Genomic DNA, 22353 nt, shown 5'->3' with positions numbered 1-22353 from the left:
TCGTTTAAAAGTGCCTTTTCTTCTTCTAATAGTTGTTCACCTCTGCTACTTTCCAAATACTTTCCTATCTCATTTAGATCTTCATCTTTCTTCTTCTTATACAGGGTTTCGTAATACTGAAGGAACTTTTCTTTTATCTCATTAGGATCATCTATTGTTTGAGTTTCCAACTTAATTTTATTGATCACTCTTTGTTTTTTCCTTTTCCTCAATTGCCACGCTAGTAATTTACCTGTTTTATTGGCCGATTCGAAATATTTCTGTTTCATCATTTTTATTCCCCATTCTATCTCTTGATTTATCAGTGTTGAGTATTGGGTTTGTAATAATTTGCCGAGTTGTTTAGTCTTCTCATCTCCAGGATTTTTTGTTAATTTTCTCTCTACTTCTTTTAGTTGTTTAACTATTTCGTCTTTTTTGGCCTCTCTCAAATTTTTTCTATGTTTATTCTGTTGGATCAAGAAGCCTCTGAGTACTGCTTTACTTGCATCCCAGACCACATCAATTTTTGTTCCTTTGTTCAGATTTTGATCAAAATATTCTTTCACGGTGTTCTTAGCCTTATCAATAACGTCCTCCTGTTCCAATAAAAAATCGTTCATTCTCCATCTATAAGGTCCTAATAGCTTACATTTAATTTCCAGAAATATAGGATTGTGATCCGAGAGTGTTCTGGGGTCTATTTCGCATTTCACCGATCTTGTAGAGAGCTCTCTAGAGACCCAGATCTGGTCTATTCTACCCCAGCTTTGGTGTACTCCTGAAAAGTGTGTAAACTGTTTTTCTGTGGGGTTTTTGAGCCTCCAGATGTCAATTAGATCTAGGTTTTCTTGGAGGTCATCAAAGGTTTTGGGGAGTTTCCCCTGGTTCCTTTTTCTCTTTTTTTCACTTCTATCTATCTCAGGTTCCGGGACTCCATTCATATCACCAAGTAAAATTAGCTTATGGTTTTCCAATTCTAGTAGTATTTGTTCCAATTTTCTAAAGAATTCAGTTTGATTTGTGTTAGGAGCGTAGACTGATACTACATTGATTCTTTCCCCTTGGTAAGTAATTTGGACTCCCAGAATCCTCCCTTCTTCGTCTTTACAGATTAATTTGGGTTCCAGTTTCTCTTTCACGTAAATTACCAAGCCTCTCTTTTTATTCACCTCAGAGTTTATAAATTCCACTCCTAATTTTTTATTAACCAATATGTGCTTGTGTTTTTTGGCTATGTGCGTCTCCTGGCAGCAAACCACATCGCATTTTTTATTTCTCAAAACTTTCTCTATTTTATTTCTCTTTAATTTTTCATTTAAACCGTTAACATTCCATGTTAGAAAAGTTAAAGACATTGCTAAAATTAAGTATCGAGTCTATTACGATCTTTCAGTTCCTAACTTCCTCCTCTTCTTCTGAATTCTCCTCTTCCACCTCACCTTCCTCCTCTTCCCTCCCCTCATCTACCTCTCCCTCCCCCCTTCTCAACCTTGTCCTTTCCTCCTCTTCGGCTTTCCCGTCTCCTATTTCCTTTCTGTCTACTGCTCTGTCCTCCTTTTTGCCCAGCTCCCTTTCGTATCTCCTCAGAAACTTTTCTGTCTCTAAAGGATTAGTCAGTTTAAATCTTTTGTCCTTAAAAAAAAAAGCGATTCCTTCGGGGAATTCCCATCTGAATGGAATATTATTCCTTCTGAGAACACCTGTTATGTATCTATATCCCTCCCTTTTACGTAACAATCTAACTGGGATCTCTTTGAGTACAATTATTGGTCTGCCACCTATTATTAATTTTTTGCGGTAACTCGTTTTAAGTATCAAATTCCTCATTCCTATTGAGTTAAACACTACTAAGCAGTCCCCAAGGGGTTTCTTAGTCCTGTTCTGGTACGTTCTTATTTTAATTCTGAATGCATTATCTATCGTATATGCAACCTCCTCCTCCTTCACCTCTAGCCACTTCGCTAATTCCTTTGTTATTTTCTCTCTAACATTCTCATTCATCTCCTCCTCTATACCTCTGAATTTTAGGTGCATTTGTCTTTGTCGCATTTCTGTCATTGCAATGCTATCCCATATCTGTTCCTGTGTTTTGTTCAGTTCTCGCATCTCCTCTTTCACTTTTTCTGTCTCCCTTTTTTGTTCTCTCACCTCTTTTTGAATTTTTTTGTTAGTTTCCTCGAAAGTCTTGGTTTTAACCGCTAACTCTTGAACCTTGTTTGAGAGCTCCCCTATTGCTCCCTCTATTCTCCTATCTATCCTCTCCTGTAGTTCCTCTAGTTTGTTTTCTATGTGATTTTCATTTTGCTTAAGTTCCTCCTTAATTTTTAGCCACAAGAAGTCCAAATCTTTGATTTCTTCCTGTCTGGATATTTTCCTTTCACCTGGGGTGCCCCCTCCCCTTTTTCCATTCTTCCCCTGCATTTTAGTTTTAGCTGTCTGTCGTGATCTTTTAGGTCTAGTTCTCTCCCCTTGGGGGCGCACAGTCTGCTTATTTCCACTCTATGGGCCCGTTCAGAATTTCTGGGCAGTCTCACGGATTACGCCAAAACAAAAAACACAAAAAAAAAACAAAACAAAAAAAGAAGGACGTGGTCTTGGGGTGCCACTCTCCCTCAGTCCTCCTCCCCTTCTTGCCTGTTTAAGACGTCAGATATAACCACGTTTGTAAATAAACCACAGATATTCTTGATTGAAGTAACCCCAAGGGGAGGTCGCAGTAGGTGTACTGTTCCAAGATCTTATCTAAATAAGGGAAGCAATTCAGGTCCACAGTTTGGGGTGATTGTCCTAATTGGTAATTCCGGCTGCGTTGCAAATCTTTCTCCAGTTACGCTTGAGCTTTCCAGTCTCTCCAATATCTCTCAGTCCAACAGGGGAGTCTCTATCGTGATTCGCAATCCTATCCTCTTCTCTCTCTCTGTAGTTGGTAACTTAATGAAGGCAACTTAATAAGAGTCCGATAACAAGATAGCAAAGCATATAACAAGTTAATAGATAACAACGACCAAATGTCCAAATATCGTAAATTAGCTAATATAGTTATTGGGCTATTCCAACAGTCAATAAGTTCCTACTAGTAAAGAAGGGGGGAGGGAGGGCGGGGTACTTGGCAATATAAAAGAATACAGGCTGGGTAGGAGAGGCAGGGCGGAGGGTGAAACACTGTTTATAGAATAAAAACAATAAAGAGAAAGCATAAATCAGGTGATATGGGGGAAGCAGGGAGAGAGGGGGGTGTTCAATACAAAATACACAGCGCACAGTTCTCAACATAAAACCGCCTAGTTCTCATAAAAATATACTTCACCACACGGAGAACTAAGAGCTACTGAGTCCTTAATATATCTAACCTCCGAGATAGGTATCCACAAAGACGGCTGTAATGTTTCTTATCTGGTCCTCCTCTATATTCCCCTCTTCTCTTTATCTCCCCAAATTATTTCTTCAGCAGCGTTATTGCTGCCTATGTTTTATAAAGTACTGCTGGAGGTCCACACAAAAAAATGGTTAACTGTCTCAGTAAAAAGCCAAATAATTGTCTCGAAAATAAACCAGACTGGCAGCCAAATTAGTGTCCTCCCCAGAGTCAAAGTGGGGGGAGTATCCAGCTCAGGCAACTCTAACAAACAATTCTCAATCGTTCTAACCCGTTCTGTATATAGTAATAGTTTTTAATCCCATCTATATATAAAAGGATCACTTCTTTTGTCCAAAAATATCTCTCCTCGTTTTGTGTGCATACAGTTCGGCTATTATGAATTAACTTCCTTCCCAACTGCCGACGATTTCAAAGTCTGCGCCATTTTAGCCCTCCTTCGGGTGGAGACCATACAAAAAAAAAGAGCTGTTGCAACCCGGACTCACCCATCTGAGCTTCTTTATCTTTTTATCATTGTTTAAGAGCCTCCACGATGGGGATTCCGTTTTAAGCTATTAGAGGTTCGTCGCCTTCTCGGTGAGAGCTGGGGGCATCGTAGCTCGGAGACGGAATTCTCCCTGTTTGCGCTCGCGGCCCCTCCCCCTGTGCTTGCCGTGCAGAGAAACGCACAGAGGTGGCGCGCCGCTCCCACGCTGCCGGGAACCTTCCCCCAGGGGTATCCCCCCTGGGCTTCCGCTTTTTCTGGGGGGCGCAGTGCCCTTGCGACACCCCCTAATCGCCGAGCTACACGAGGAGCTTTCGCGTGGCTCTCCGCGCTCCCTCTCCGTCCGCGACCGGAACCGGAAGTGTGACCAGGGTTCTCATGAAGATTTCATGCTACTTCAGGCCCTCCCCCCAGTGCATCCCTTCCCCAGATTTATGAAAGTTGTAGGGGCATTCAAGGAGAGCCTGCAGGAAGCACAGGGTTCTTGTGGCAAATGGGAGTTGTAGGCTGTACAGTGATACCTTGGTTTAAGAACAGTCCAGTTTAAGAACAATTTGGTTTACAAACTCCGCAAAACTGGAAATATTGTCTTGGTTTGGGAACTTTACTCGGTCTAAGAACGGAATCCGAACGGTGGAAGGGCACCGGCGGTGGGAGGCCTCATTAGAGAAAGTGTGCCTCGGTTTAAGAACGGTTTCGGTTTAAGAACGGACTTCCGGAACGGATTAAGTTCATAAACCGAGGTACCACTGTATATGCACCAGACGTTTAAAGCTCATTCCCCACTCAACAAATTCTAGGAACTATGGCTTACTCCTCAAAGAGCTTGAGTTTCCAGGACTCAGACTACAGTTACTAGGATTCTTTGTAGAAGGAGGTGCTGTAAAAGTATGGCATTTGCACAGCCTACGTCTAAACCATTGGGAGAGTACCAGTTGGAGGGGCTATTATACTATTATAAATAATGCCTCATTATGTTGCAGTGATGTTTCATTTTCTAAAGCGTCCCCCTTTTTTGTTCTCTATTATAACCAGCCTTGTTGCATCAACAACTGCCAAAGGAAATAAAAATGGCAGTGGTTGGACACTGCTCCCCCCCCCAAAAAAAGGCCTGTAAATTAGAAGAGAAGCCTATGGACAGAGGGGCACGTACTCAAAATGCTTGTTTATAGCCTCACAGTCTCACACACAAACAAGAAGCCACAGAGATTTCTGTTTATTTTTCCTCCTCTACTTAAAAAAAAAAATTAAAGCCAGGAAGTAGTCTTGGCAGGCTGCATGCAAGTCAGGATGAACAGAAACATAATGTTTAACCCTTTTTTTATTTGTGGGGCAGGGTGGGGGGCAGGATCAGTTTCCCTGTGCTGCTGCTTCCATAGAGGAAAAGATAATGGGGCCCCACAATTTTCACACACACCTCCTTGGGTAAAAGACGGAGTTTGTGAAGTGAGATTTAAGTTGAACATTGGTCGTTCAATTTGATACGGACAAAAAAATCATTCATTTCAATCCCTAGACTGGTTTCAACAAATAACATTGCTTCCTTCACCCATACTATCACTAAATGAAAGAAGAGGGGGCATCAATCACTACAACTTAAAAGTAGATATGGCACCAAATGCTGGGGACTGAACCTGGGACTCTCTGCAGGTAAAGCAAACAGGCTTTATGGGTCAGGCAGGAAGAGCAATATTGTAGGGCCAACAGATCATCTACTGCTTGACTCACCTTTAGGCAGAGTTTTCGATGCTGCTATTCTAGGCACAGGTAGGCTAGCCTTAGCACTGCGTAATGTTGATGTAGCCTCATTCAAAGAGACCTGAAAGCTGCAGTCGGGTTTGACAGTCCCACTTTCCAGTGTTTTGTTACAGCCTGTTACCAAGTGATCAGTATCCTGAGAGTCACCAGAGGCAGCTGGAGATTGATTGTCCATTTCTTCCCCAGGGGAAGAGTTGTTCACGATGTCGAGCCACGACTGTCTATCTGGATATAATACTTTGGACAACGAGGAAGATGAGGATCCTTCAGACTTCATCAGGCTTTCCGGTGAGGACAAAGAACATGATACTTCACTTGATGCGTGCGATGTCAAGGGAGGCTCTTCCTGGTCCTGTTTCTGAGAATAAACAAGAAGGTGGGGGTGGAATAAAGTCAAGTCAGAAGCTGGTCGTGTGTGGCAATATAAAGGAACAAAGATCAGCGAATTTGAAATCATACTCTTCACCTGGGACACTGCCTTTGAACTTGGGGCTACCATATAGTATACAAGTGAGTGGTATGGCTCCTTTGCTTAATTTTGCCTCAGCTTCAGCCAAATATTGTTTCCTCCAAACAGTACTGGTTTTAAACAGAAGGCATCAGGTAGACATGGAGATAACCTCATAAATGTGTGAAAGACTGTCTTTTTCCCTACAGACTTTCTCAGGGGTTTAGATCAGCAGAGGGGACCTTGTTGGTAGTTCTACTGCCCTCAGAAGGTCAGGGGTAGTGGCCTGAGAGAGGGCATTCTTATGGCAGCTCCTATGCCACAGAATCCCCTCCCCACAGAGGTGCAATGAGCACCTCCCTTCTATAGTTTTTGCCATATGCTGAAAACTCACCCCTTTATCCTGGCTTTTGACTCTTGATACACACACACACACACACACACACACACACACACACTTGCCCAGTCCTTCTCCTTTACCTCAGAGAACAATCAAGGAAGATCAAGAAGAAATGCCACCTGAATAATCCCTGTCACCATAGGAGCATTTCTTTGATATTAATTTTATTGTGAGAATTTTTTGTAAGCTGCTTTGAGAAACACTTGGAGTTATAAAGCAGGATCTAACCAACACACATACTATTATTTTGATCCTATGGCTAATTAAACAATTTACAGGCTTTTAACCTGGAGGAGGGAGGTGTTGTTTTTGCCTGTTACAACGTTACATATTTTTGTGTTTTCGTATTGTAAACCACCTTGTGATCCTTGGATGGAGGGTGATTTAGAAATTAACTAACTAACTAATTAATTAAATGCTTTAACTGATTTTAATATTGTATTTTTATGTTGTTTTAGGCCACGCCTGGGACCATACAGTGAAGGTTGAGTAAGAAATCAAAGAAGGAGTACACCTCATATAAATTCTGCCAGAAAGAAAGAAAGAAGTTGGGATGAGCTTGAGGCAATGAGAAAGGCCTCCGCTGCTGCCAAGTTAATAAATATTATCCAGACAGATTCCAGGAACTATCTCCCCGTGACAGCTACAGTTGAAGTCTCCCTGCTCTGGCTTCGCCATATTGGCCCAGCAGTCTGCTTTCCAGGCTTGAATATTCTGGACTTCATAAATCTTTAGAACAATTTAGATAGTCCAGAGTTCTCATACAAGTAGGACTAAAAGGTAAATGGGGAGTTCATTTATTCCAGGCTGAATACAAAGTAGAAGGATGCATGAAACACACCAAGGAGAGACATGCTCCTTCCTAGGCAATGATATTAATACCTGGGATGCTTAAGAATGTATATCTGCAGTTTTAACTTGGGGGGAAATGCCACATGAAATGTTGCTGTGGTGAAGTGGAACAGATCTTGATACACTATATGCCAATAAGACTTAACAGACTCAGAAGAGTCAGCAATGAAATGTTGATCATCTGCTTTGGCCATAAATCTCCCTCCTATTTATATATGTAGAAATAAAGTGTTTTGTTGAAGCAGATCACAAAATGGAATGCAAGGCAGGAGGAGTCTGTAGCCAAGCATACCAACTCAATTTAAGAGCATTAAATAGAGGGGTCAGCAGGGGGCTGGTCCACTGTCCCTCAGACCTTGGGGGGTGCAGACAATATTAAGGGGGGGAGAGAAATGAACAAATTCCTGTGCTCAACAAATAACCCAGAGATTCGTTTTAAATAAAAGGACACATTCTACTCATGCAAAGACACACTGATTCCTGGACCATCCGCAGGCCAGATTGAGAAGGCGATTGGGCCGCATCCGGCCCCCAGGCCTTAGGTTGCCTACCCCTGCCATAGGATGTTAATAGTCTCATGGAGCTTCAGATAACTGTTGAAGATGGTGCATATTACTTGTGAAGCTGCAAGAATAAACCACCCTTTTCCCATTCATAAGCATTTGTTTTTTAAACCCTCTGAACTTTTGACTGAGCAGTTTTCTATATCACAAACTGACTTTATTCAACAGTAAAATAAAAAGTGGAAATTATTATCCCCGTGATTTTCTTACTTAAAATGATCTACACTTAACTTTTCAACTGCTTCATGACTCCCATCTATCAATAAACACCCAAGGAAGAATATTATAAAATGCAGGTGTTAGTGTTAGTAAATGGAAAAAGTATTCATTGGAAGATTAATGAGCCCTGAGGGGTCTATTTCAGACTAATGAGATATGCTGCACCTTGGCAGCCCACCTGGAAATCTTTGTAGTCTATTGTCTCGAAATGACTGTTCCATTCAAGTAGATATGGGGGAGTTTGCAAATAAACATTTTCTTGCCTGTTTAAGGAAACTTGTAAAAACCCCACCCCCACCTCAAAATACTAATTTGCATTTGTTTCCATCTGGTTGGTGGCTAAACACAGAGAAGCACATCTACTCTTGGAATTAATTACCCAGTAAATGATCACATAATCACTGAGTAATACGAACTATCCCTGCTTTAGATACTTACATTCTGCCTGTACAGGGATCCCCACATTTGAAAAGCACACGCAGTGAAAGCAAAACACAAAATTATGAATCTGCATGATGCGTTCTAAAAATGGAGGCAACAGCAAAGTTTTGGTCCTACTCATTCCAGGACATCCTCAAGACATCCTGGCATCTGAAGCGAACCTCAAAATGGTACCCTGTGAGTACCATGATGCCTTGATTACTGGGAAGTTATGAGTTGGGTTTTATTGTTTTGTTTTCAATAGTGTGAACTGCTTTGGTGTTTTCTCTGTAGAGGAAAAGTGATATAGAAACATTTTAAATAAATAAATGTCGTGAGGACAATGTACTCCCTCCAGCAACAGAGGCAAAATGTCATTGGATACCAGTTGCTGGGAATCACAAGCAGGGACGGTGCTGTTATTCTCATGTCCTTCCTACTTGTCGATTTCCCGTAGACGCCTGGTAGTCCACTGTGAAAACAGGATGTTGGACTGGATAGGGCTTTGGTTTGATAAAGCAGGGCTCATCTTATGCTCTTATGATTAGCGATTAGAGGCCTCAGGCCCAAACTGCACCCCCCCCCACGTGTATCAGCTGAGCTGTAGCCCAGGGCACCAACACAGAGAAAGAATGGTGACTGCATCAAGGGAACTTGCTGTCCTCTGGCCTACAACTCACTATCTCTTTTTTTCAGTAGCTTTCTCAAAAAGGAGTACGATAAAAAGTCTCAATAATATTTAGGGGGGGCAATCAAAAAGGAGGAAAAAGTTTGTCAGGTCTTACATCCTAGTCCTTCCTACAAGTTCTCTCTCATATGATGGGTGTGGGGGTGGGAAACTGATGGGAAGGAATGATCTTGCAGACATGTTGGAAGCAGGCAGACTGACTGCTGTTAGCGGCCTTGAAGTCAGAATGAAATTAACAAGCACTTCACTATGTCAAAAGATGTGGAAGAGGTTAATGCCTGTTAAATAGCACTACGGGAGAGGGAAATAATTTCTGTCCTTGGAATGAGACAGTGGTTGAGGTTCAATAATATGAGGCTGCTTTATTCACTGCTGTTATGGGGGAAAAATCAACCGTTAAGTTTTAATATTACATTTTATTATGGCTTTATATTGCTGTTTATAAGCCATGTGGTGAAATATGAAACTGAGAACAAACAGCAGCCTGCTTTGGCTTATGCTAGCATACCTGAGCTGCAAGCAACTCACTAGATTATGGAGTCACTTCTGTGAACAGGAAACTTTCTCTATGTAGAAAGGTAACTCTGGATACAACCCTGTATCTTTAATTTGTTATTACTGTAAATTTATCCACTGCCAGCTTATTCTTGAATTTAATGAGGATGGAGGCGCCAGTGATTTCCTTATCTTCCTTAAACACAAGGGGGCTGAATTAGGAGAGGGTGTTGGCAGCAGAATGACCCAATATCCGAACACTATAAAACCAAATTTAGCACCAGCAAAGTCTGGCATTACTGACAATTGCACAAGCCAAGCACCTGCCATCCCGAACTCTACCTGGATGCGAAGTTATTTAAGGACAGAAATCCATTATTTAGAGGAAACTGCTATCAACTGGGCTCAGTGAATAGGGGGGTGGAATAGGTTATAGAAGAAGATTGGTTCAAAATTGTTGCAGCATTGTGAGAATAAAGAATGTGCTAGTGTTGGAAGTGCTAGAGCCATCCTGGGATGCATTTGATTCAACAAAAGCAAAGTGGGGTTTTGTACACCTGCCTCAAATTTATTTATTTTTAAAAACAAACTTCTGGCAGAATTGTAGCAATCCTAAGCCATGTGCTACATGCTGTGAAAGGCTTGTTCTTTTCTCTAAACCACAAGGAAATAAGGCTGCCTGGGAAGGCTTTAGTAACTATTTGGCTGTGATAACTGTTATTTGCTTTCAGCATATAACAGTGTATTTAGCCAAGAGACGTCCGCACTGTGGTGTGACGGCGAGAATGTCGGACTAAAACTTGTCCATACTTCCGCTTGCCCCATGCCTTGAAATAATGGGTCTGAGAGGTTTTCTGGCTTTATTGTGCTTTCTATACACAGTTTGCCCCGCTGCTTCCCCTGGGAAAACCTACTCTTTAGCCTCCCTGCAAGGAAGAAAGGGTGAGTGAAGATCTACATCAGGAGGGAAGAAAGAATGACATTGGGATCCGCAGCCCCTGCGGATTTTGCCGCCTGAGGCGGTCACCTCACCTGGCCTCATGGGTGGGCCGGCCCTGCAAGAGAGCCACATGTAGGATACTAGTGGGTGACAGTCAGTGGAATGCCCCAAAACAGGTGGAAAAGTCAAAATTAGAAACAGAACTGTTAGAACCCAAAACTAAGAATCTGTCAAGAATGTATAACTTGCTGTTGAAATGGAATACACAGGATGAAATGGTGAAATCTGCTATGATTAAATGGGCACAAGATGTTGGACATAATATTATGTTTGCTGACTGGGAACAGTTATGGACCACAGGTATAAAGTTTACGGCATGTAATGCCTTAAGAGAGAATATTATGAAAATGATATACAGGTGGTACATGACCCCAGTCAAGCTTGCAAAAATCTATCATTTGCCCGATAATAAATGTTGGAAATGTAAAGAAACTGAAGGTACATTCTTTCACCTTTGGTGGACGTGCCCAAGGATTAAGGCTTTCTGGGAAATGATATATAATGAACTGAAAAAGGTATTTAAATATACCTTCTTGAAGAAACCAGAGGCTTTTCTCCTGGGCATTGTCGGCCAATTGATGCCAAAGAAGGACAGAACTTTTTTTATGTATGCTACAACAGCAGCAAGAATACTCATTGCAAAGTATTGGAAGACACAAGATTTACCCACTCTGGAAGAATGGCAGATGAAGGTGATTGATTACATGGAATTGGCAGAAATGACTGGCAGAATTCGAGACCAGGGAGAAGAGTCGGTGAAAGAAGACTGGAAGAAATTTAAAGACTATTTACAGAAATATTGTAAAATTAATGAATGCTAGAAGGATGTTGGATAGAAACTAAGTGGTTTCCAGCTGTAATGCTTTAAGAGATAGGAAAAAAAGGTTAACAAAAGGGTAAAAGCTTAATGGTAAGGATTTGCTGAACCAACAAACTGAAGTGGAATACAAAAAAGGGAGGTATGAGGAGGTCCGGGGAAATAAGTGTAAGGAAGATATGTTATGGAAAATCAATGTGTTTTTTAACTGTTTTTATTTTGTATGTTTCTTTTTATTTTTCATTTTTACTGTTATACTTTAAAACTTTAATAAATATCTTTTAAAAAACAACAACAACAGGGCATTCTGAGGGCAGGGAGGGACTGAGCTGGGTGTGGATTTGTTGGTTCCCAAGCTGACCCCAATGCCATCAGGTGACGGCATCAGGCCCATTGTGGGCCTGACTTCCATTTTGGCCACCATGCACAGTGGATGCAGTACTAGTGGCCCTTCTGGTGGCCAGGGTTAGAATGGAAGTCTAAGGCTCCCTGAGTGACCCTCAGCTATTTTACAGGACTGTTGTGAGGGGGGAAATGGGGGGTGGGGGCAGAACCCGTATAGCACCTTGAGCTCTTTGGGGAAAACATGGGACAACAATTTAATTAATAAATGGCGAAGGAGTGTTTTGCATTTATTGTCTCGTATGACTGATCTCACAACAGGCCCCCTGCAAGAATACCGAGTGGAGAAGAAATGTACAGGGCTTTACTGCAGATTACTTATCAGAGTGGCATCTTGCGAACTGGATAGGGCGACACTTGCACAAGCCATTTAGCAAACAGAAGCTAGCTAATTACTATAACACATACCAAATGAGGCGGCGGCAGCTGATCGGAATACGGAGGGGGTGGCGTTTCCACGTTTATTTCTAGATCTTCATGCTCGCTCTCGCTATAGCACTCTGAAGCAAGAACACAACAGTTGAAGTGCATTAGACGTGCCAATTATAGCACTGGAAACAAAAGTAAACTTATTTCAGGTAACCTGAACTGAAAGCAAAACATACCGGCTCTGACTCAGTCAGGGTCATCTGTATGCAAAACAAAGGGTATTTTCTGACATTTCTAATTAGCAGAATCTCTCTTTCTCTTTTCATCTTTCCACAGCGTTGCATGAAAAGAAGAAAGAGGAGGCGGAGGAGGAAGAAGACAAAGGCTTTAAAAAAAGCTCCAGATTTACAAAGTTTCTCGCAGTCAGAGATAAGGGACAAGCAGAGGGTGAGCTACTGTTTAGAAAGGCAGCAAAAAGCTGCAGTACCCAAAAAACCCCTCTAACCACTGATGAAACAGGCCTCTCAGAACAAGGTTGCTCTGCAGGAAATAAACTATAACTTTATATCTAATTCTATGAAAAATGAATTGATGCTCACACATTCTGAATGGACAGTCATGGCAAAAAAGTGGTATCATAGTGCTTTAAATGTATGGTAGGAATGTCGCTATATATAAATACATAAACTTCTGCTTCAGATCAGACTTAAGAGGGAAGTGAAACTCTTAGTTGCTACTGGTGGGAGGTTGGGACATTCCTTGTCTTGTTTCATGCACTGAAATAGGATGTCTGGCCCTTGCAGGGAGACCCAGCTTCAGTGCTGTGGAGCTCTAGGAAATTTTGCCTCTGCCAAGGAGAGCTGGCCGTGCTCCATTTGAAAACCTGGAGAGCCTCTGTCAGTCACTGTAGACAATACTAAGCTTAATGACCCAATGGCACGACTCAGGATAAGGCCTCTGTTCCTAAGATGTTCCCCTCTCTTTTCTGCATCTATGTGCCTAGACAGAATAAGAGCTTTAGACTAGAACAGCCTTGGCCTTTTGTCCTCCTTCCCAGTACAAATTGCATCTTTTGGATATCGTTGCAAAGCTCATAACTACTAATCTAATCTAATCATATATTTTTTAAAAAGTTGGCATCTAGCTCTAGCTGAACATTCATCTCTGAGTATTTTGAATATATTGAATGTCATATGTGTTATCTCTGGAAAACTCCTCAGGTACAAAGGTGTAGAACAATCCCATTCGAAATATTCCATTTGAGCATACCTTCTTCACTCTTTTTATTGGCTTGTTTGTCAAGGACAGCTGTACCTAATTTCTTCAGCCATCTGAAAAAATAAAAGCAAGCACAGACATTTGTATGGAATAGAAATAGCCAAGCTGAGAGAAAACAGGTTTGGTAGTTACCAAGTCACTTCTCATCTTCAACTGAGGGTGAAATCCAATGTGTGCCTTTGCAATCATGAAAGGGTTCTGGGAGATGAGAGGAAGCAATTTTTGGCCACTCCTCCTTCCCCCAAAGTCCCTGAAAATAGGCTCCAGAGAATTTGGTAGCCTTCCAGAACAGGGAAGGAGGCAAGGATTGCCTTGCTTCCTCTTCCATTAGCAGCTCAAAAACTCTTCAGTCAGTATAAGGGACACCAACTAGATTCCACCCTGAGACTTTTGATAACAGTACAATAAACCATGGGTGGCTAACCTGTAGTTCTCCAAATGATATTGGACTACAACTGTCATCACCCTTGGCCATTGGCCATGCTGTCTGGGGCTGATGTGAATTAAGAGTTCAATAACACCTGGAAGGCACTACACTGGCTGCCTCTGCAATAAACTAAACCCAAGCAAACCCATGAATCAAGTACAGCACCTATTACAATTATTGAGTGAGAATGATTGAAGATATCTCCTCCTGTTTCCTGCTGAGTATCACAACACAAGCCATCAAGCATCAGCCATTATGGTACATCACATTCAACCTGCTCTCTGCCACTCATGTGCATGCTGCATGCTGGCCCACCTTGCTTTCAGCTGATGGCACACTGTAAGGTGAACAGTCACAGAAATCCTTCCATCAGCTGCATACTTTATGGTTGGGCAATCTTTTATGAACACTCAAGAGACAGAGGCTACCATCTCCCATAACAACTAAGGAAACAACAAAGAGATGGTTCTTTTTTGTCATAAGAAAAAAGGAAGCAAAACTTTTGATTTTACTTACATGTTCATTTCCTCCGCATTTTCTGCTGCAAAATAAAATGTCTTGATCTGTGGATGGATGATCTTCATAGCGCTTCCAAAACAAAAACAAAAACATATATTCATATATATGGGAAACACTAGATTTAAAAAGTGAGTACGTGGGTCAGTTTACCAAAGACTTTATGATCCCAAAATATTTTTTAAAACCCACTTAGCCTGAAGTAGGAGTAGGTTCCACTGATCAAGCACACTTAGAACTGTGCGAACCTCAAACTACAGAGCGAGTGTTCACATAGAAACAATAGAATGGGTACATTCATCTCTCTTTGACAGGCCTCACAAGGAGATGAATGCTTATATATTTACCACAGATATGCATGTTCTTTCTCAAGTGCTTTAAAAAGGACTGTGTCATGGGGGGTGTTTGGAACTTTGCATATATGTGTTTCTTTTTCAAACAAGACAGGGCATAATTAAAAGAGGTGAGCTGTGATTAGATTTATTTGATTGATTGATTGATTGATTGATTGATTGATTGGATTTCTTATCCACCCTTCACCCTAAGGTTCCAGGGTGGAGTACAACAATGGAATACATAGTTATTATTTTAATTTTAAACAGGTAAAAAAAGGGTAAAATTATAAAAACTGGTGAAACCATTTGGATGAGAACAGACCAATACAGGTTCATATATACTTTAATGGTCAAAGGCCAGTGTAAAGAGGGGCATCGTCAGCATATGGCAAAAGCTTTACAATGCAGATGCTAGACGAGGCTCTATGAGGAGAGAGCTCCATAGTTTAGGGGCTAGATTCAGGTAGGTAGACGTGTTGGTCTGACGCAGTCAAAATAAATAATAATAAATTGTCCTGTAGTGCCTTAGAGACCAACTAAGTATGTTCTGGGTATAAGCTTTCATGTGCATGCACACTGCTTCAGATTTTCGTGCATGCACATGAAAACTTATACCCAGAACATACTTAGTTGGTCTCTAAGGCGCTACTGGACAATTTATTTTACTTATTCAGTCTAGGGGCTGCCATTGGGAAAGCCTTGTCCTGAGCCAACACTCCTTGCACTTTTGAGGATGATGCAACTCCCGAGACAGTCCTCTCTGCTGACCTTAATGCATTATTAGAGGGTCGGTGGGGATGGAGACAATCTTTCACATATGTAGAATGAATGGTCTCAGCTCTGCAGTAGAGGTTGCAATAAGCCTTAAAGTACAAGAGTATCTACATAACTACTTCAAAACAATGAGTTTATATTTAACTAAGGAAAGCCGGCTGCCCTTCACATAAGATTTCAGACCAATGAGACAGTAGGGAAGTCATTTTTAAGGCTGCGCTATCTCGGTACTAAGTGCTACCCTCCCTTGGAAGGAAAACCAAGCAAGATCCTAATTACATTTTCACAGACAGGATTAACCTAAGCAGCGGAAACCCTTCCTCAACAGGTATTTCCTCCTCCTTCCTCCCATGTGCTCCCTAAAATTGTTTTTGGGGGATAAGGAGACAACCTCCCGTCCCGAGCCATGCACAAGGGGAGGAGGAAGGGATCATTCCATCTAGCAAATGGCAATGCTTGCAGATGGAACAACTGGAAGAACATGATATTGAATTCCAGCCCAAGGATTTCCAGTAACATATTAAGCTCCCATAATTTCTACTTGCATTCATCTCAATGGAGTCTATTGGTTTGAAATATTGGCAATGCTGTAAGGACAACAATGATTGGAGGCCTGTTGAGTTTATGTCCTAATGGACAGTTCTATTTACATAAATATCTATGATAAGCAGAACTAGCTGAGCCCTAGGTATGATCCAGCAGGGATCTTCTTGTATTCACATTTCAGCTTGTAAAATTTCCCTTTCTCAAGGCTCCAAGTCGAATGAAAGACTTACTACTTTTTCTTGCATTCTGTCGCTTGATTCACTGTGAATTCTGGAAGGCTGAGGAACCCTTCAGCTTTCTCTGCCTGTGACAAAATAAGCCAGCAATATTAAAGCATGCTACATAATTTATTGAAATTAGACATTGGAAATTAACTGGATTTCAGAAAGCTTTTCAGATTACAGAAATAATTTCTAATAACTTGAGATCTAAATTGTAAAGCACAGTAGATAAGAAGAGCAAATTCTACCTTTCTTGAGCATATATGTGGAGAAACAGGTGGCAGTAGTGCATGGTGGAACAAAAATTCAGGGCTTTTGCTGCAGTCCCATGCTCAGATGTTTACCAACTAAGTCATCCATTTGCATTGGACTGCAGTAAACTTTATCTCATTAGCAACCACACTCTGGATTCTGAACAGCTGCAAAAAACCTCAATGGACTCATCTCGGGTAGGGTGGTTTCTTCATACTCTTTCCTCCATCCAAACAAGCAAAAGGCATTATGAGATTTCAAGAGAACATTCCAGCCAGGTGTGCTCAGAAGTATAAATTTCAAAGTGGGAAACTTCATTTAATTAGGTCTCTCCAGGCTGCATCCAATGTGATATTGCATTAGTGGAAAGTGCTTTTGATCATGCAACTCCAGGCATCCAACATTTCACTGATTTTCCCCCTTCCCCATGAAAAGATGCTCCTGAGGTCTGGTGGGTCTTCCAGAACATGATGAGATGTGGCATGGAGGACTGCAGTGGGTGGGAAAATGTGGTGCTCTGACTTGTGCAGGCAGAAGCGCCTCCTACCAAGGCAAATCGGTTATTTCAGGAGTGGGGAGCCTTTTACAGCCTAATGGGCACATTTCATCATGTGCACCTTCCAGGAGCAGGTACTAGCTGAAAGCAAAGGGAAGGTGGGGCAACAGGTTAGTGGTTTTAAGCAAACAAACCAGGTAAGCAAGAAGCAGGATCTCCGTTCAAGGACACATGCCAATCAGGCAAAGGCACTGTGCACAGATAAGGGACAGTGAGGCTTCTGAAGGGGCATATTCTGAAGAGAGTCCCAAAAGCTAAGGAGACAACTCTGTAGTGCTGCATCTGGCCCCCAGGTCTGTAGTTCCCCAGCCTTGCATTAGCACCCCTCCTTCATGTTTTATTTAAACAGATTTGGGTTTAAAAAATAAATAAACCAGTCCCCCCTTGTTTTCTCCCTGCCTGTCCCACACCCATCGTTTTTGATCAACATGCCAATGGAGAAGTAGCCCCCATGTGTTTGGGTAATTGTTTGAGGGGTCCAAATATAGGCGGAATTCATTTCAAATGCTAACATCCTTATATTCTCTCAAAGCTCACTGGTGGACTACGAGACACACTGCACCAGCCTGTTGTTGCTATGTTACGGTTCCTTGCATCAGGGCAGCTCAAGTTTTTTTGGCTGAAACAGAATTTGCACTTCATAAATATATAACCCATCGCAAAGAAGTACGAGTGTTTCAGGCAAGCAAGATGACCACCATTTATTTGAGCAGAGTTTCTACCCACGCACAGATGCGTGAATGCCTTGCCTCCAAAAACTAAAATGTCTGCTTAGAATCTGAGCTGCACCATCTGTAGGTGAAGGGGAAAGGGATTTTCCCCAGGACCCTCACAAAACGGTAACCTCGACTTCCCTAAAAAGACAGAAAACAGCAGATGTTGAGTGATGCTAAGGAACCTCTGTCTGCCGAGGAAGCTTTTGAACTTTTAAACCAAGGATGAAAACAGTCATTTAAAGAGGGCTAAAGGCAAGTGGCCTGCTGGAGTGAGAGTTTACTGAAAAGCAAGGCTTTAAAAGTGATAACCTTCCACTGCCCACTCCCAGCTTCTGATACTTGGCTGTACACCATAACTCAGCAGTGTGGAACCAGGTGCCTTCCAGATGTTGTTAGACTCCAGTTCCATCAGTCCCAGCCAGCATGGGCAATAGGCAGGGATGATGGGAGTTGCAGTTAAAAAAAATCTGGAAAGCCACATGTTCTGTATCCATGCTATTTATGAACACAGAGGTCGTTACATTTGGCTAATATGAAAGGACTATTAATGTCCATGTTATACCCTCTCATTTCCTTAGTCCACTAGTGAAAAAGGTTTGGGAGGTTTGCCAGCCATTAACCGCCCTGAAAAACTTGTTTGATCAGAAAGTGATGGTGGCTCAAAAGAAATAAGCACACACACACACCATGAACAACAATGGCTCCCAACCCCTTTCAGCTCCCTGCAGGACCAAACTCCAGCCTGCAGGGCTCCACACAAAAGAAACTTTCTTTGTCAGCAAAATGATAGTCCCAACATCTATTCTGGAAGGGAAACCCAAATCAGAGCTTCAAAGTGGGGTGTGGGAAATCTCTTCCTTGATGCAAGGATGCTCTGGGCTGAGTCAAATTCTGGGGACCTCAGGCAGTGTGCAGCAAAACATTTGCCTAGTCACACTTTGTAAATGTATGCCTCTTGTACACAAGGGATATTCATGGGCTCAGAATGTTTTTTATGTTCCAAGTCTTTGCTTTGTACCAGCTTTAGAGGGCTTGAGGTCAGCCAGCTGAAGGAAGAAATTCACTCTTTTCCACAGTGTAATTATAAGGTGGGAGACAAGGGGATTCTCTGTGCGTGGCTTATTCCTTAAGTGTCACATGTCTCGGTTTACAGGGTTTTCTTTTACTCAAATACACACTTTTTACTTGTCATTTTATAAGCAGCATATCTTGTGGACAGGTGATATGTGGGGAGGTGTTCATCCCCCGGTGTTAATGCAGCAGCAGGCCCTCGGTAATGGTACCCACTCATTGGAATGCCTTCCCTTGGGAAATCCAGGAGGCAGAGACAGCAGCCTCTTAAAAACTTATATGCTTTCCTGGACAAAATAGAGATTGAAAAATTAACAGTCAATTCTGTATTTTGTACACTGCACAGTTTTGTTCTGTTTTTAGCCTTTTTAAAGGAAATGCTATTGTTTGTATGGTTTTTACATAAATCACTTAGAGATTTTTAATATGTTAAACTTATATCACATGTTATGATATTATACATTTTTATAAATAAGTAAATAGCATGGCTCCATTTGTTGATCTGAGCAAATCTGGAGCCCAGAGATGTGGCTGCCAGGATCCTCTTCAGTGCAAAACCTAAGCAGTTCCCTTGGAAGAAAGTTCCACTGTGTACAAAGGGACTTACTCCTAGAAAGGTTTGAACCCTTAGACCCCAACCTACTGTACTTCTTGCTGAACCTCTGTGGGAGGTCAAGGGCAATCTGCTCTCCAGCTCCAAACATTTGAAGATGGGAGAGGAGACTGGAGCTCTAGGAGTGCGCATCTGAGGCACTCATGGTGCCTTGCACATCTATTGTCAATACAGTAAGTCCCAACTGTTTCCTCCAGAACTGGAGGGAACAACAGGGTCGTTTGGAGGGTGGGCAGCCATTGTACGAGTACCTCAGCTGCCCACTGCCAAAAACATCAGTCCAAACTTTCCTTTCTAATTTGGAACTGGAGGGGCTCTATCTTGCCAGTGATCTTCCTTGTCATAGTGCTGACCCTGTTGGATACTCTTAGATGCAGAAGCTGCCAAGAGCAATGTTGGGGTCATGAGCTCATTCAAACTGTGCACTGTGTCCTTAAGGGAGGGTGTGACGTGACCCCCAACCATTACAAGCAACTCACATTCTCCAATGCCAACTGGACCTTCCATTGATTTCTTCAGTCTTATCTAGATTGAACTTGAGTTTGTGATTTGATTTGATTTGATTTGATTTGATTTGATTAGTTAATTTATTTAAACCACTTCTGTCCTGCCTATCAGTAGGACTTCCAGGACAGTTTATAACAAAAACTTAAACAACTGAAAACAGCAATTAAAAACAACTAAGACCACAGTAAAATGAAAGACCATCAGCCACCAGGAGGTTAAATCACATTTTGTTGTATCCTACCAAAAAACAGGCAGTTCCTTTTGGTAGGGCAGCATTGCCCTAGGACCATCTTTTGGTACCTTATTATGAGACAGGAGTAGAGCCATTCCCAACTCCTAATTGGAAGTCCAAAAAGATACTTTTTTTTTTTTATAAGAAGCTGCTGGTAGGTCCAGAGGAATCAAAATGACCACATTCCCCCTCTGTCCCATCCAAGTCCACTAAACCTATTACAGTCCCTAAAGGAGATTAAAATCCACAGACTGAAACTGATCTCCATACCCAGTTTCATCCAAGAGCAACTGGAGCTCTTCCACTATACTACAAGTTCAGCCACACTTCCCACCCAAAATGGAGGCCAGTCTAATAAAAACTTCTTATAGCTTCTTTTGAGGGACAGGAATAATGCCCTCTTTCAATAAAATAGCACATCATGGAATAATCTGACCCGTCTCCCTTAGCTACATGTTATTAAGTACAAATAGTAAGGATCAAACACACATATGTAGTAGGTAGAGAGCTCCTACGACTCCACATACTAACAACAACTGAAGCTTATCCAAGAAACCTTGAAGAACGGAAGCCAAGGACACTCCTGATATGGATTTAATAACCAATTAAGTGTTCAAGTCAGAGCGATTTTATCTACAAAGTGCTTTGCAAACAGGTCACAATGGTTGTGACCTGGTGGTCCGTCCTGCTGACCTAGGGCCCTTTGGGCTGCAATACTACACCCGTGAAGCTAGAAGTAAACTAAGTAGGACTTAGTGAGTGAGCATGCATAGGATGGTGCCATATGCCAATCAGTAATGTTCTGCCAAGCGGTACAGCTCAGATGCAGTAGGAACAGAGCATCAAGGCTGAAATTGTAAGCATGTCCACTCCAAAGCAAATCCACAAGAAATCAACAGAGCCTACTCACAGGTAAGTGGAGTTCTTCCACACTGCCAATCAACATGTGGAACCTTGTTGTTCATTTGAACCCATTCTGCATTACCCATGTGTGCTCCAACTGGGTTGTCCTTGTTGCTTTGTCACCCACAACTCTCTCTCCCACTCCCCACACTGCATCCCCCAGAACACCAGAGAGAAGCTTGGGCTCTAACCTTTGACAGAGGCCATCTTGGAGCAATCTTGACAACTGCCTAAATTCTCCACCTGTTCCAGAAGTCCAGAATAGCTAGCAACATTAGCTAGAAATTGCAAGGGCAGTTACACAATGGCTCCTACAAAGCTGCACTAGAATCCTTCTTGCTCAAACGTCCCTCCTGTTGAATCGGAAACATGGAGGAAGCTTGGAGTATGGGGAAGTTAACTGGCATCTAGGTAAAAAGCAAAGGAAAGTGTCCACTTACGGTATCTTCCTATGGGCCCCAAACTTCTCTCAAGCAACCTGTTTATCCAAAAACACTCTGTCCAGCTAACATGTTTCAAAACAGAAGGGCTTTGTTCCAAACAATGAAGTGAAAATTAAAATAACTTATTCCCTTCCTGTGATTGTCTAAACACACTAAACTGATAGATTCTTCAATTACACATGATAAAATGGCTTAGGAACACTGAATCTTCCCTTAATATACCTGGAGAAACTAAGAGGTTAGCATGCTTACCACTTGATTGCTGTACCAGTATAATGACGAACACTTCAGGACACACCAGAACTTTTTCCATTTGTTGCCAATAAAACCCCCTTTCTCTTTCTTCTTGTATAGCCATCCCTGGCAATCAGCTAGCCCCAAGTCCTTGCATGATATCCTTCGACGGCTCATTGTACAAATTCCTGTGCGAAAAAACAAAGTGCCACCTTTAAACTGGCATGCAGGGGATGCCAGCATTTTCTTTTGAAATACAACCCAGAATTATTTCTGTATGGACAGTTAGCAAAGATAAATTAGTCAAAATGAAGCTTTAGGAATCCATAATGATAGAGAACATTGTGCCAGTGAAACAGAATGCAGATTTAAATCTATTACTGGATGTTTTCCATGTGTGCATGTGTGATCATAAATATATACAACTGTTAAAATAAATACCCTTCCAAACTG

The 22353-nt window shown here is 41.9% G+C and overlaps 1 protein-coding gene across 9 annotated transcripts in view; it reads right to left on the bottom strand.

Annotated features, from left to right (window-relative positions):
* IPCEF1 (interaction protein for cytohesin exchange factors 1) overlaps positions 1-22353 on the bottom strand; it is a 61951-nt gene that overhangs the window by 5479 nt on the left and 34119 nt on the right. For all 9 annotated transcript variants that reach the window (XM_082215285.1, XM_082215282.1, XM_082215283.1 and 6 more), the window contains 6 exons: positions 21919-22088; positions 16383-16456; positions 14498-14569; positions 13546-13607; positions 12316-12407; positions 5574-5961 (listed from right to left, as the gene is read on the bottom strand). In XM_082215285.1, the coding sequence (XP_082071411.1) occupies positions 5574-5961; positions 12316-12407; positions 13546-13607; positions 14498-14569; positions 16383-16456; positions 21919-22088 (858 nt within the window). The remainder of the gene's footprint in view (positions 1-5573; positions 5962-12315; positions 12408-13545; positions 13608-14497; positions 14570-16382; positions 16457-21918; positions 22089-22353) is intronic.

This window comes from Podarcis vaucheri (genome assembly GCF_965113315.1).
Source record: "Podarcis vaucheri genome assembly, chromosome: 3".
NCBI lineage: Eukaryota > Metazoa > Chordata > Lepidosauria > Squamata > Lacertidae > Podarcis > Podarcis vaucheri.
Note: the sequence above shows the minus strand (reverse complement) of the source record. Positions and strands in the feature narration are given on the sequence as shown.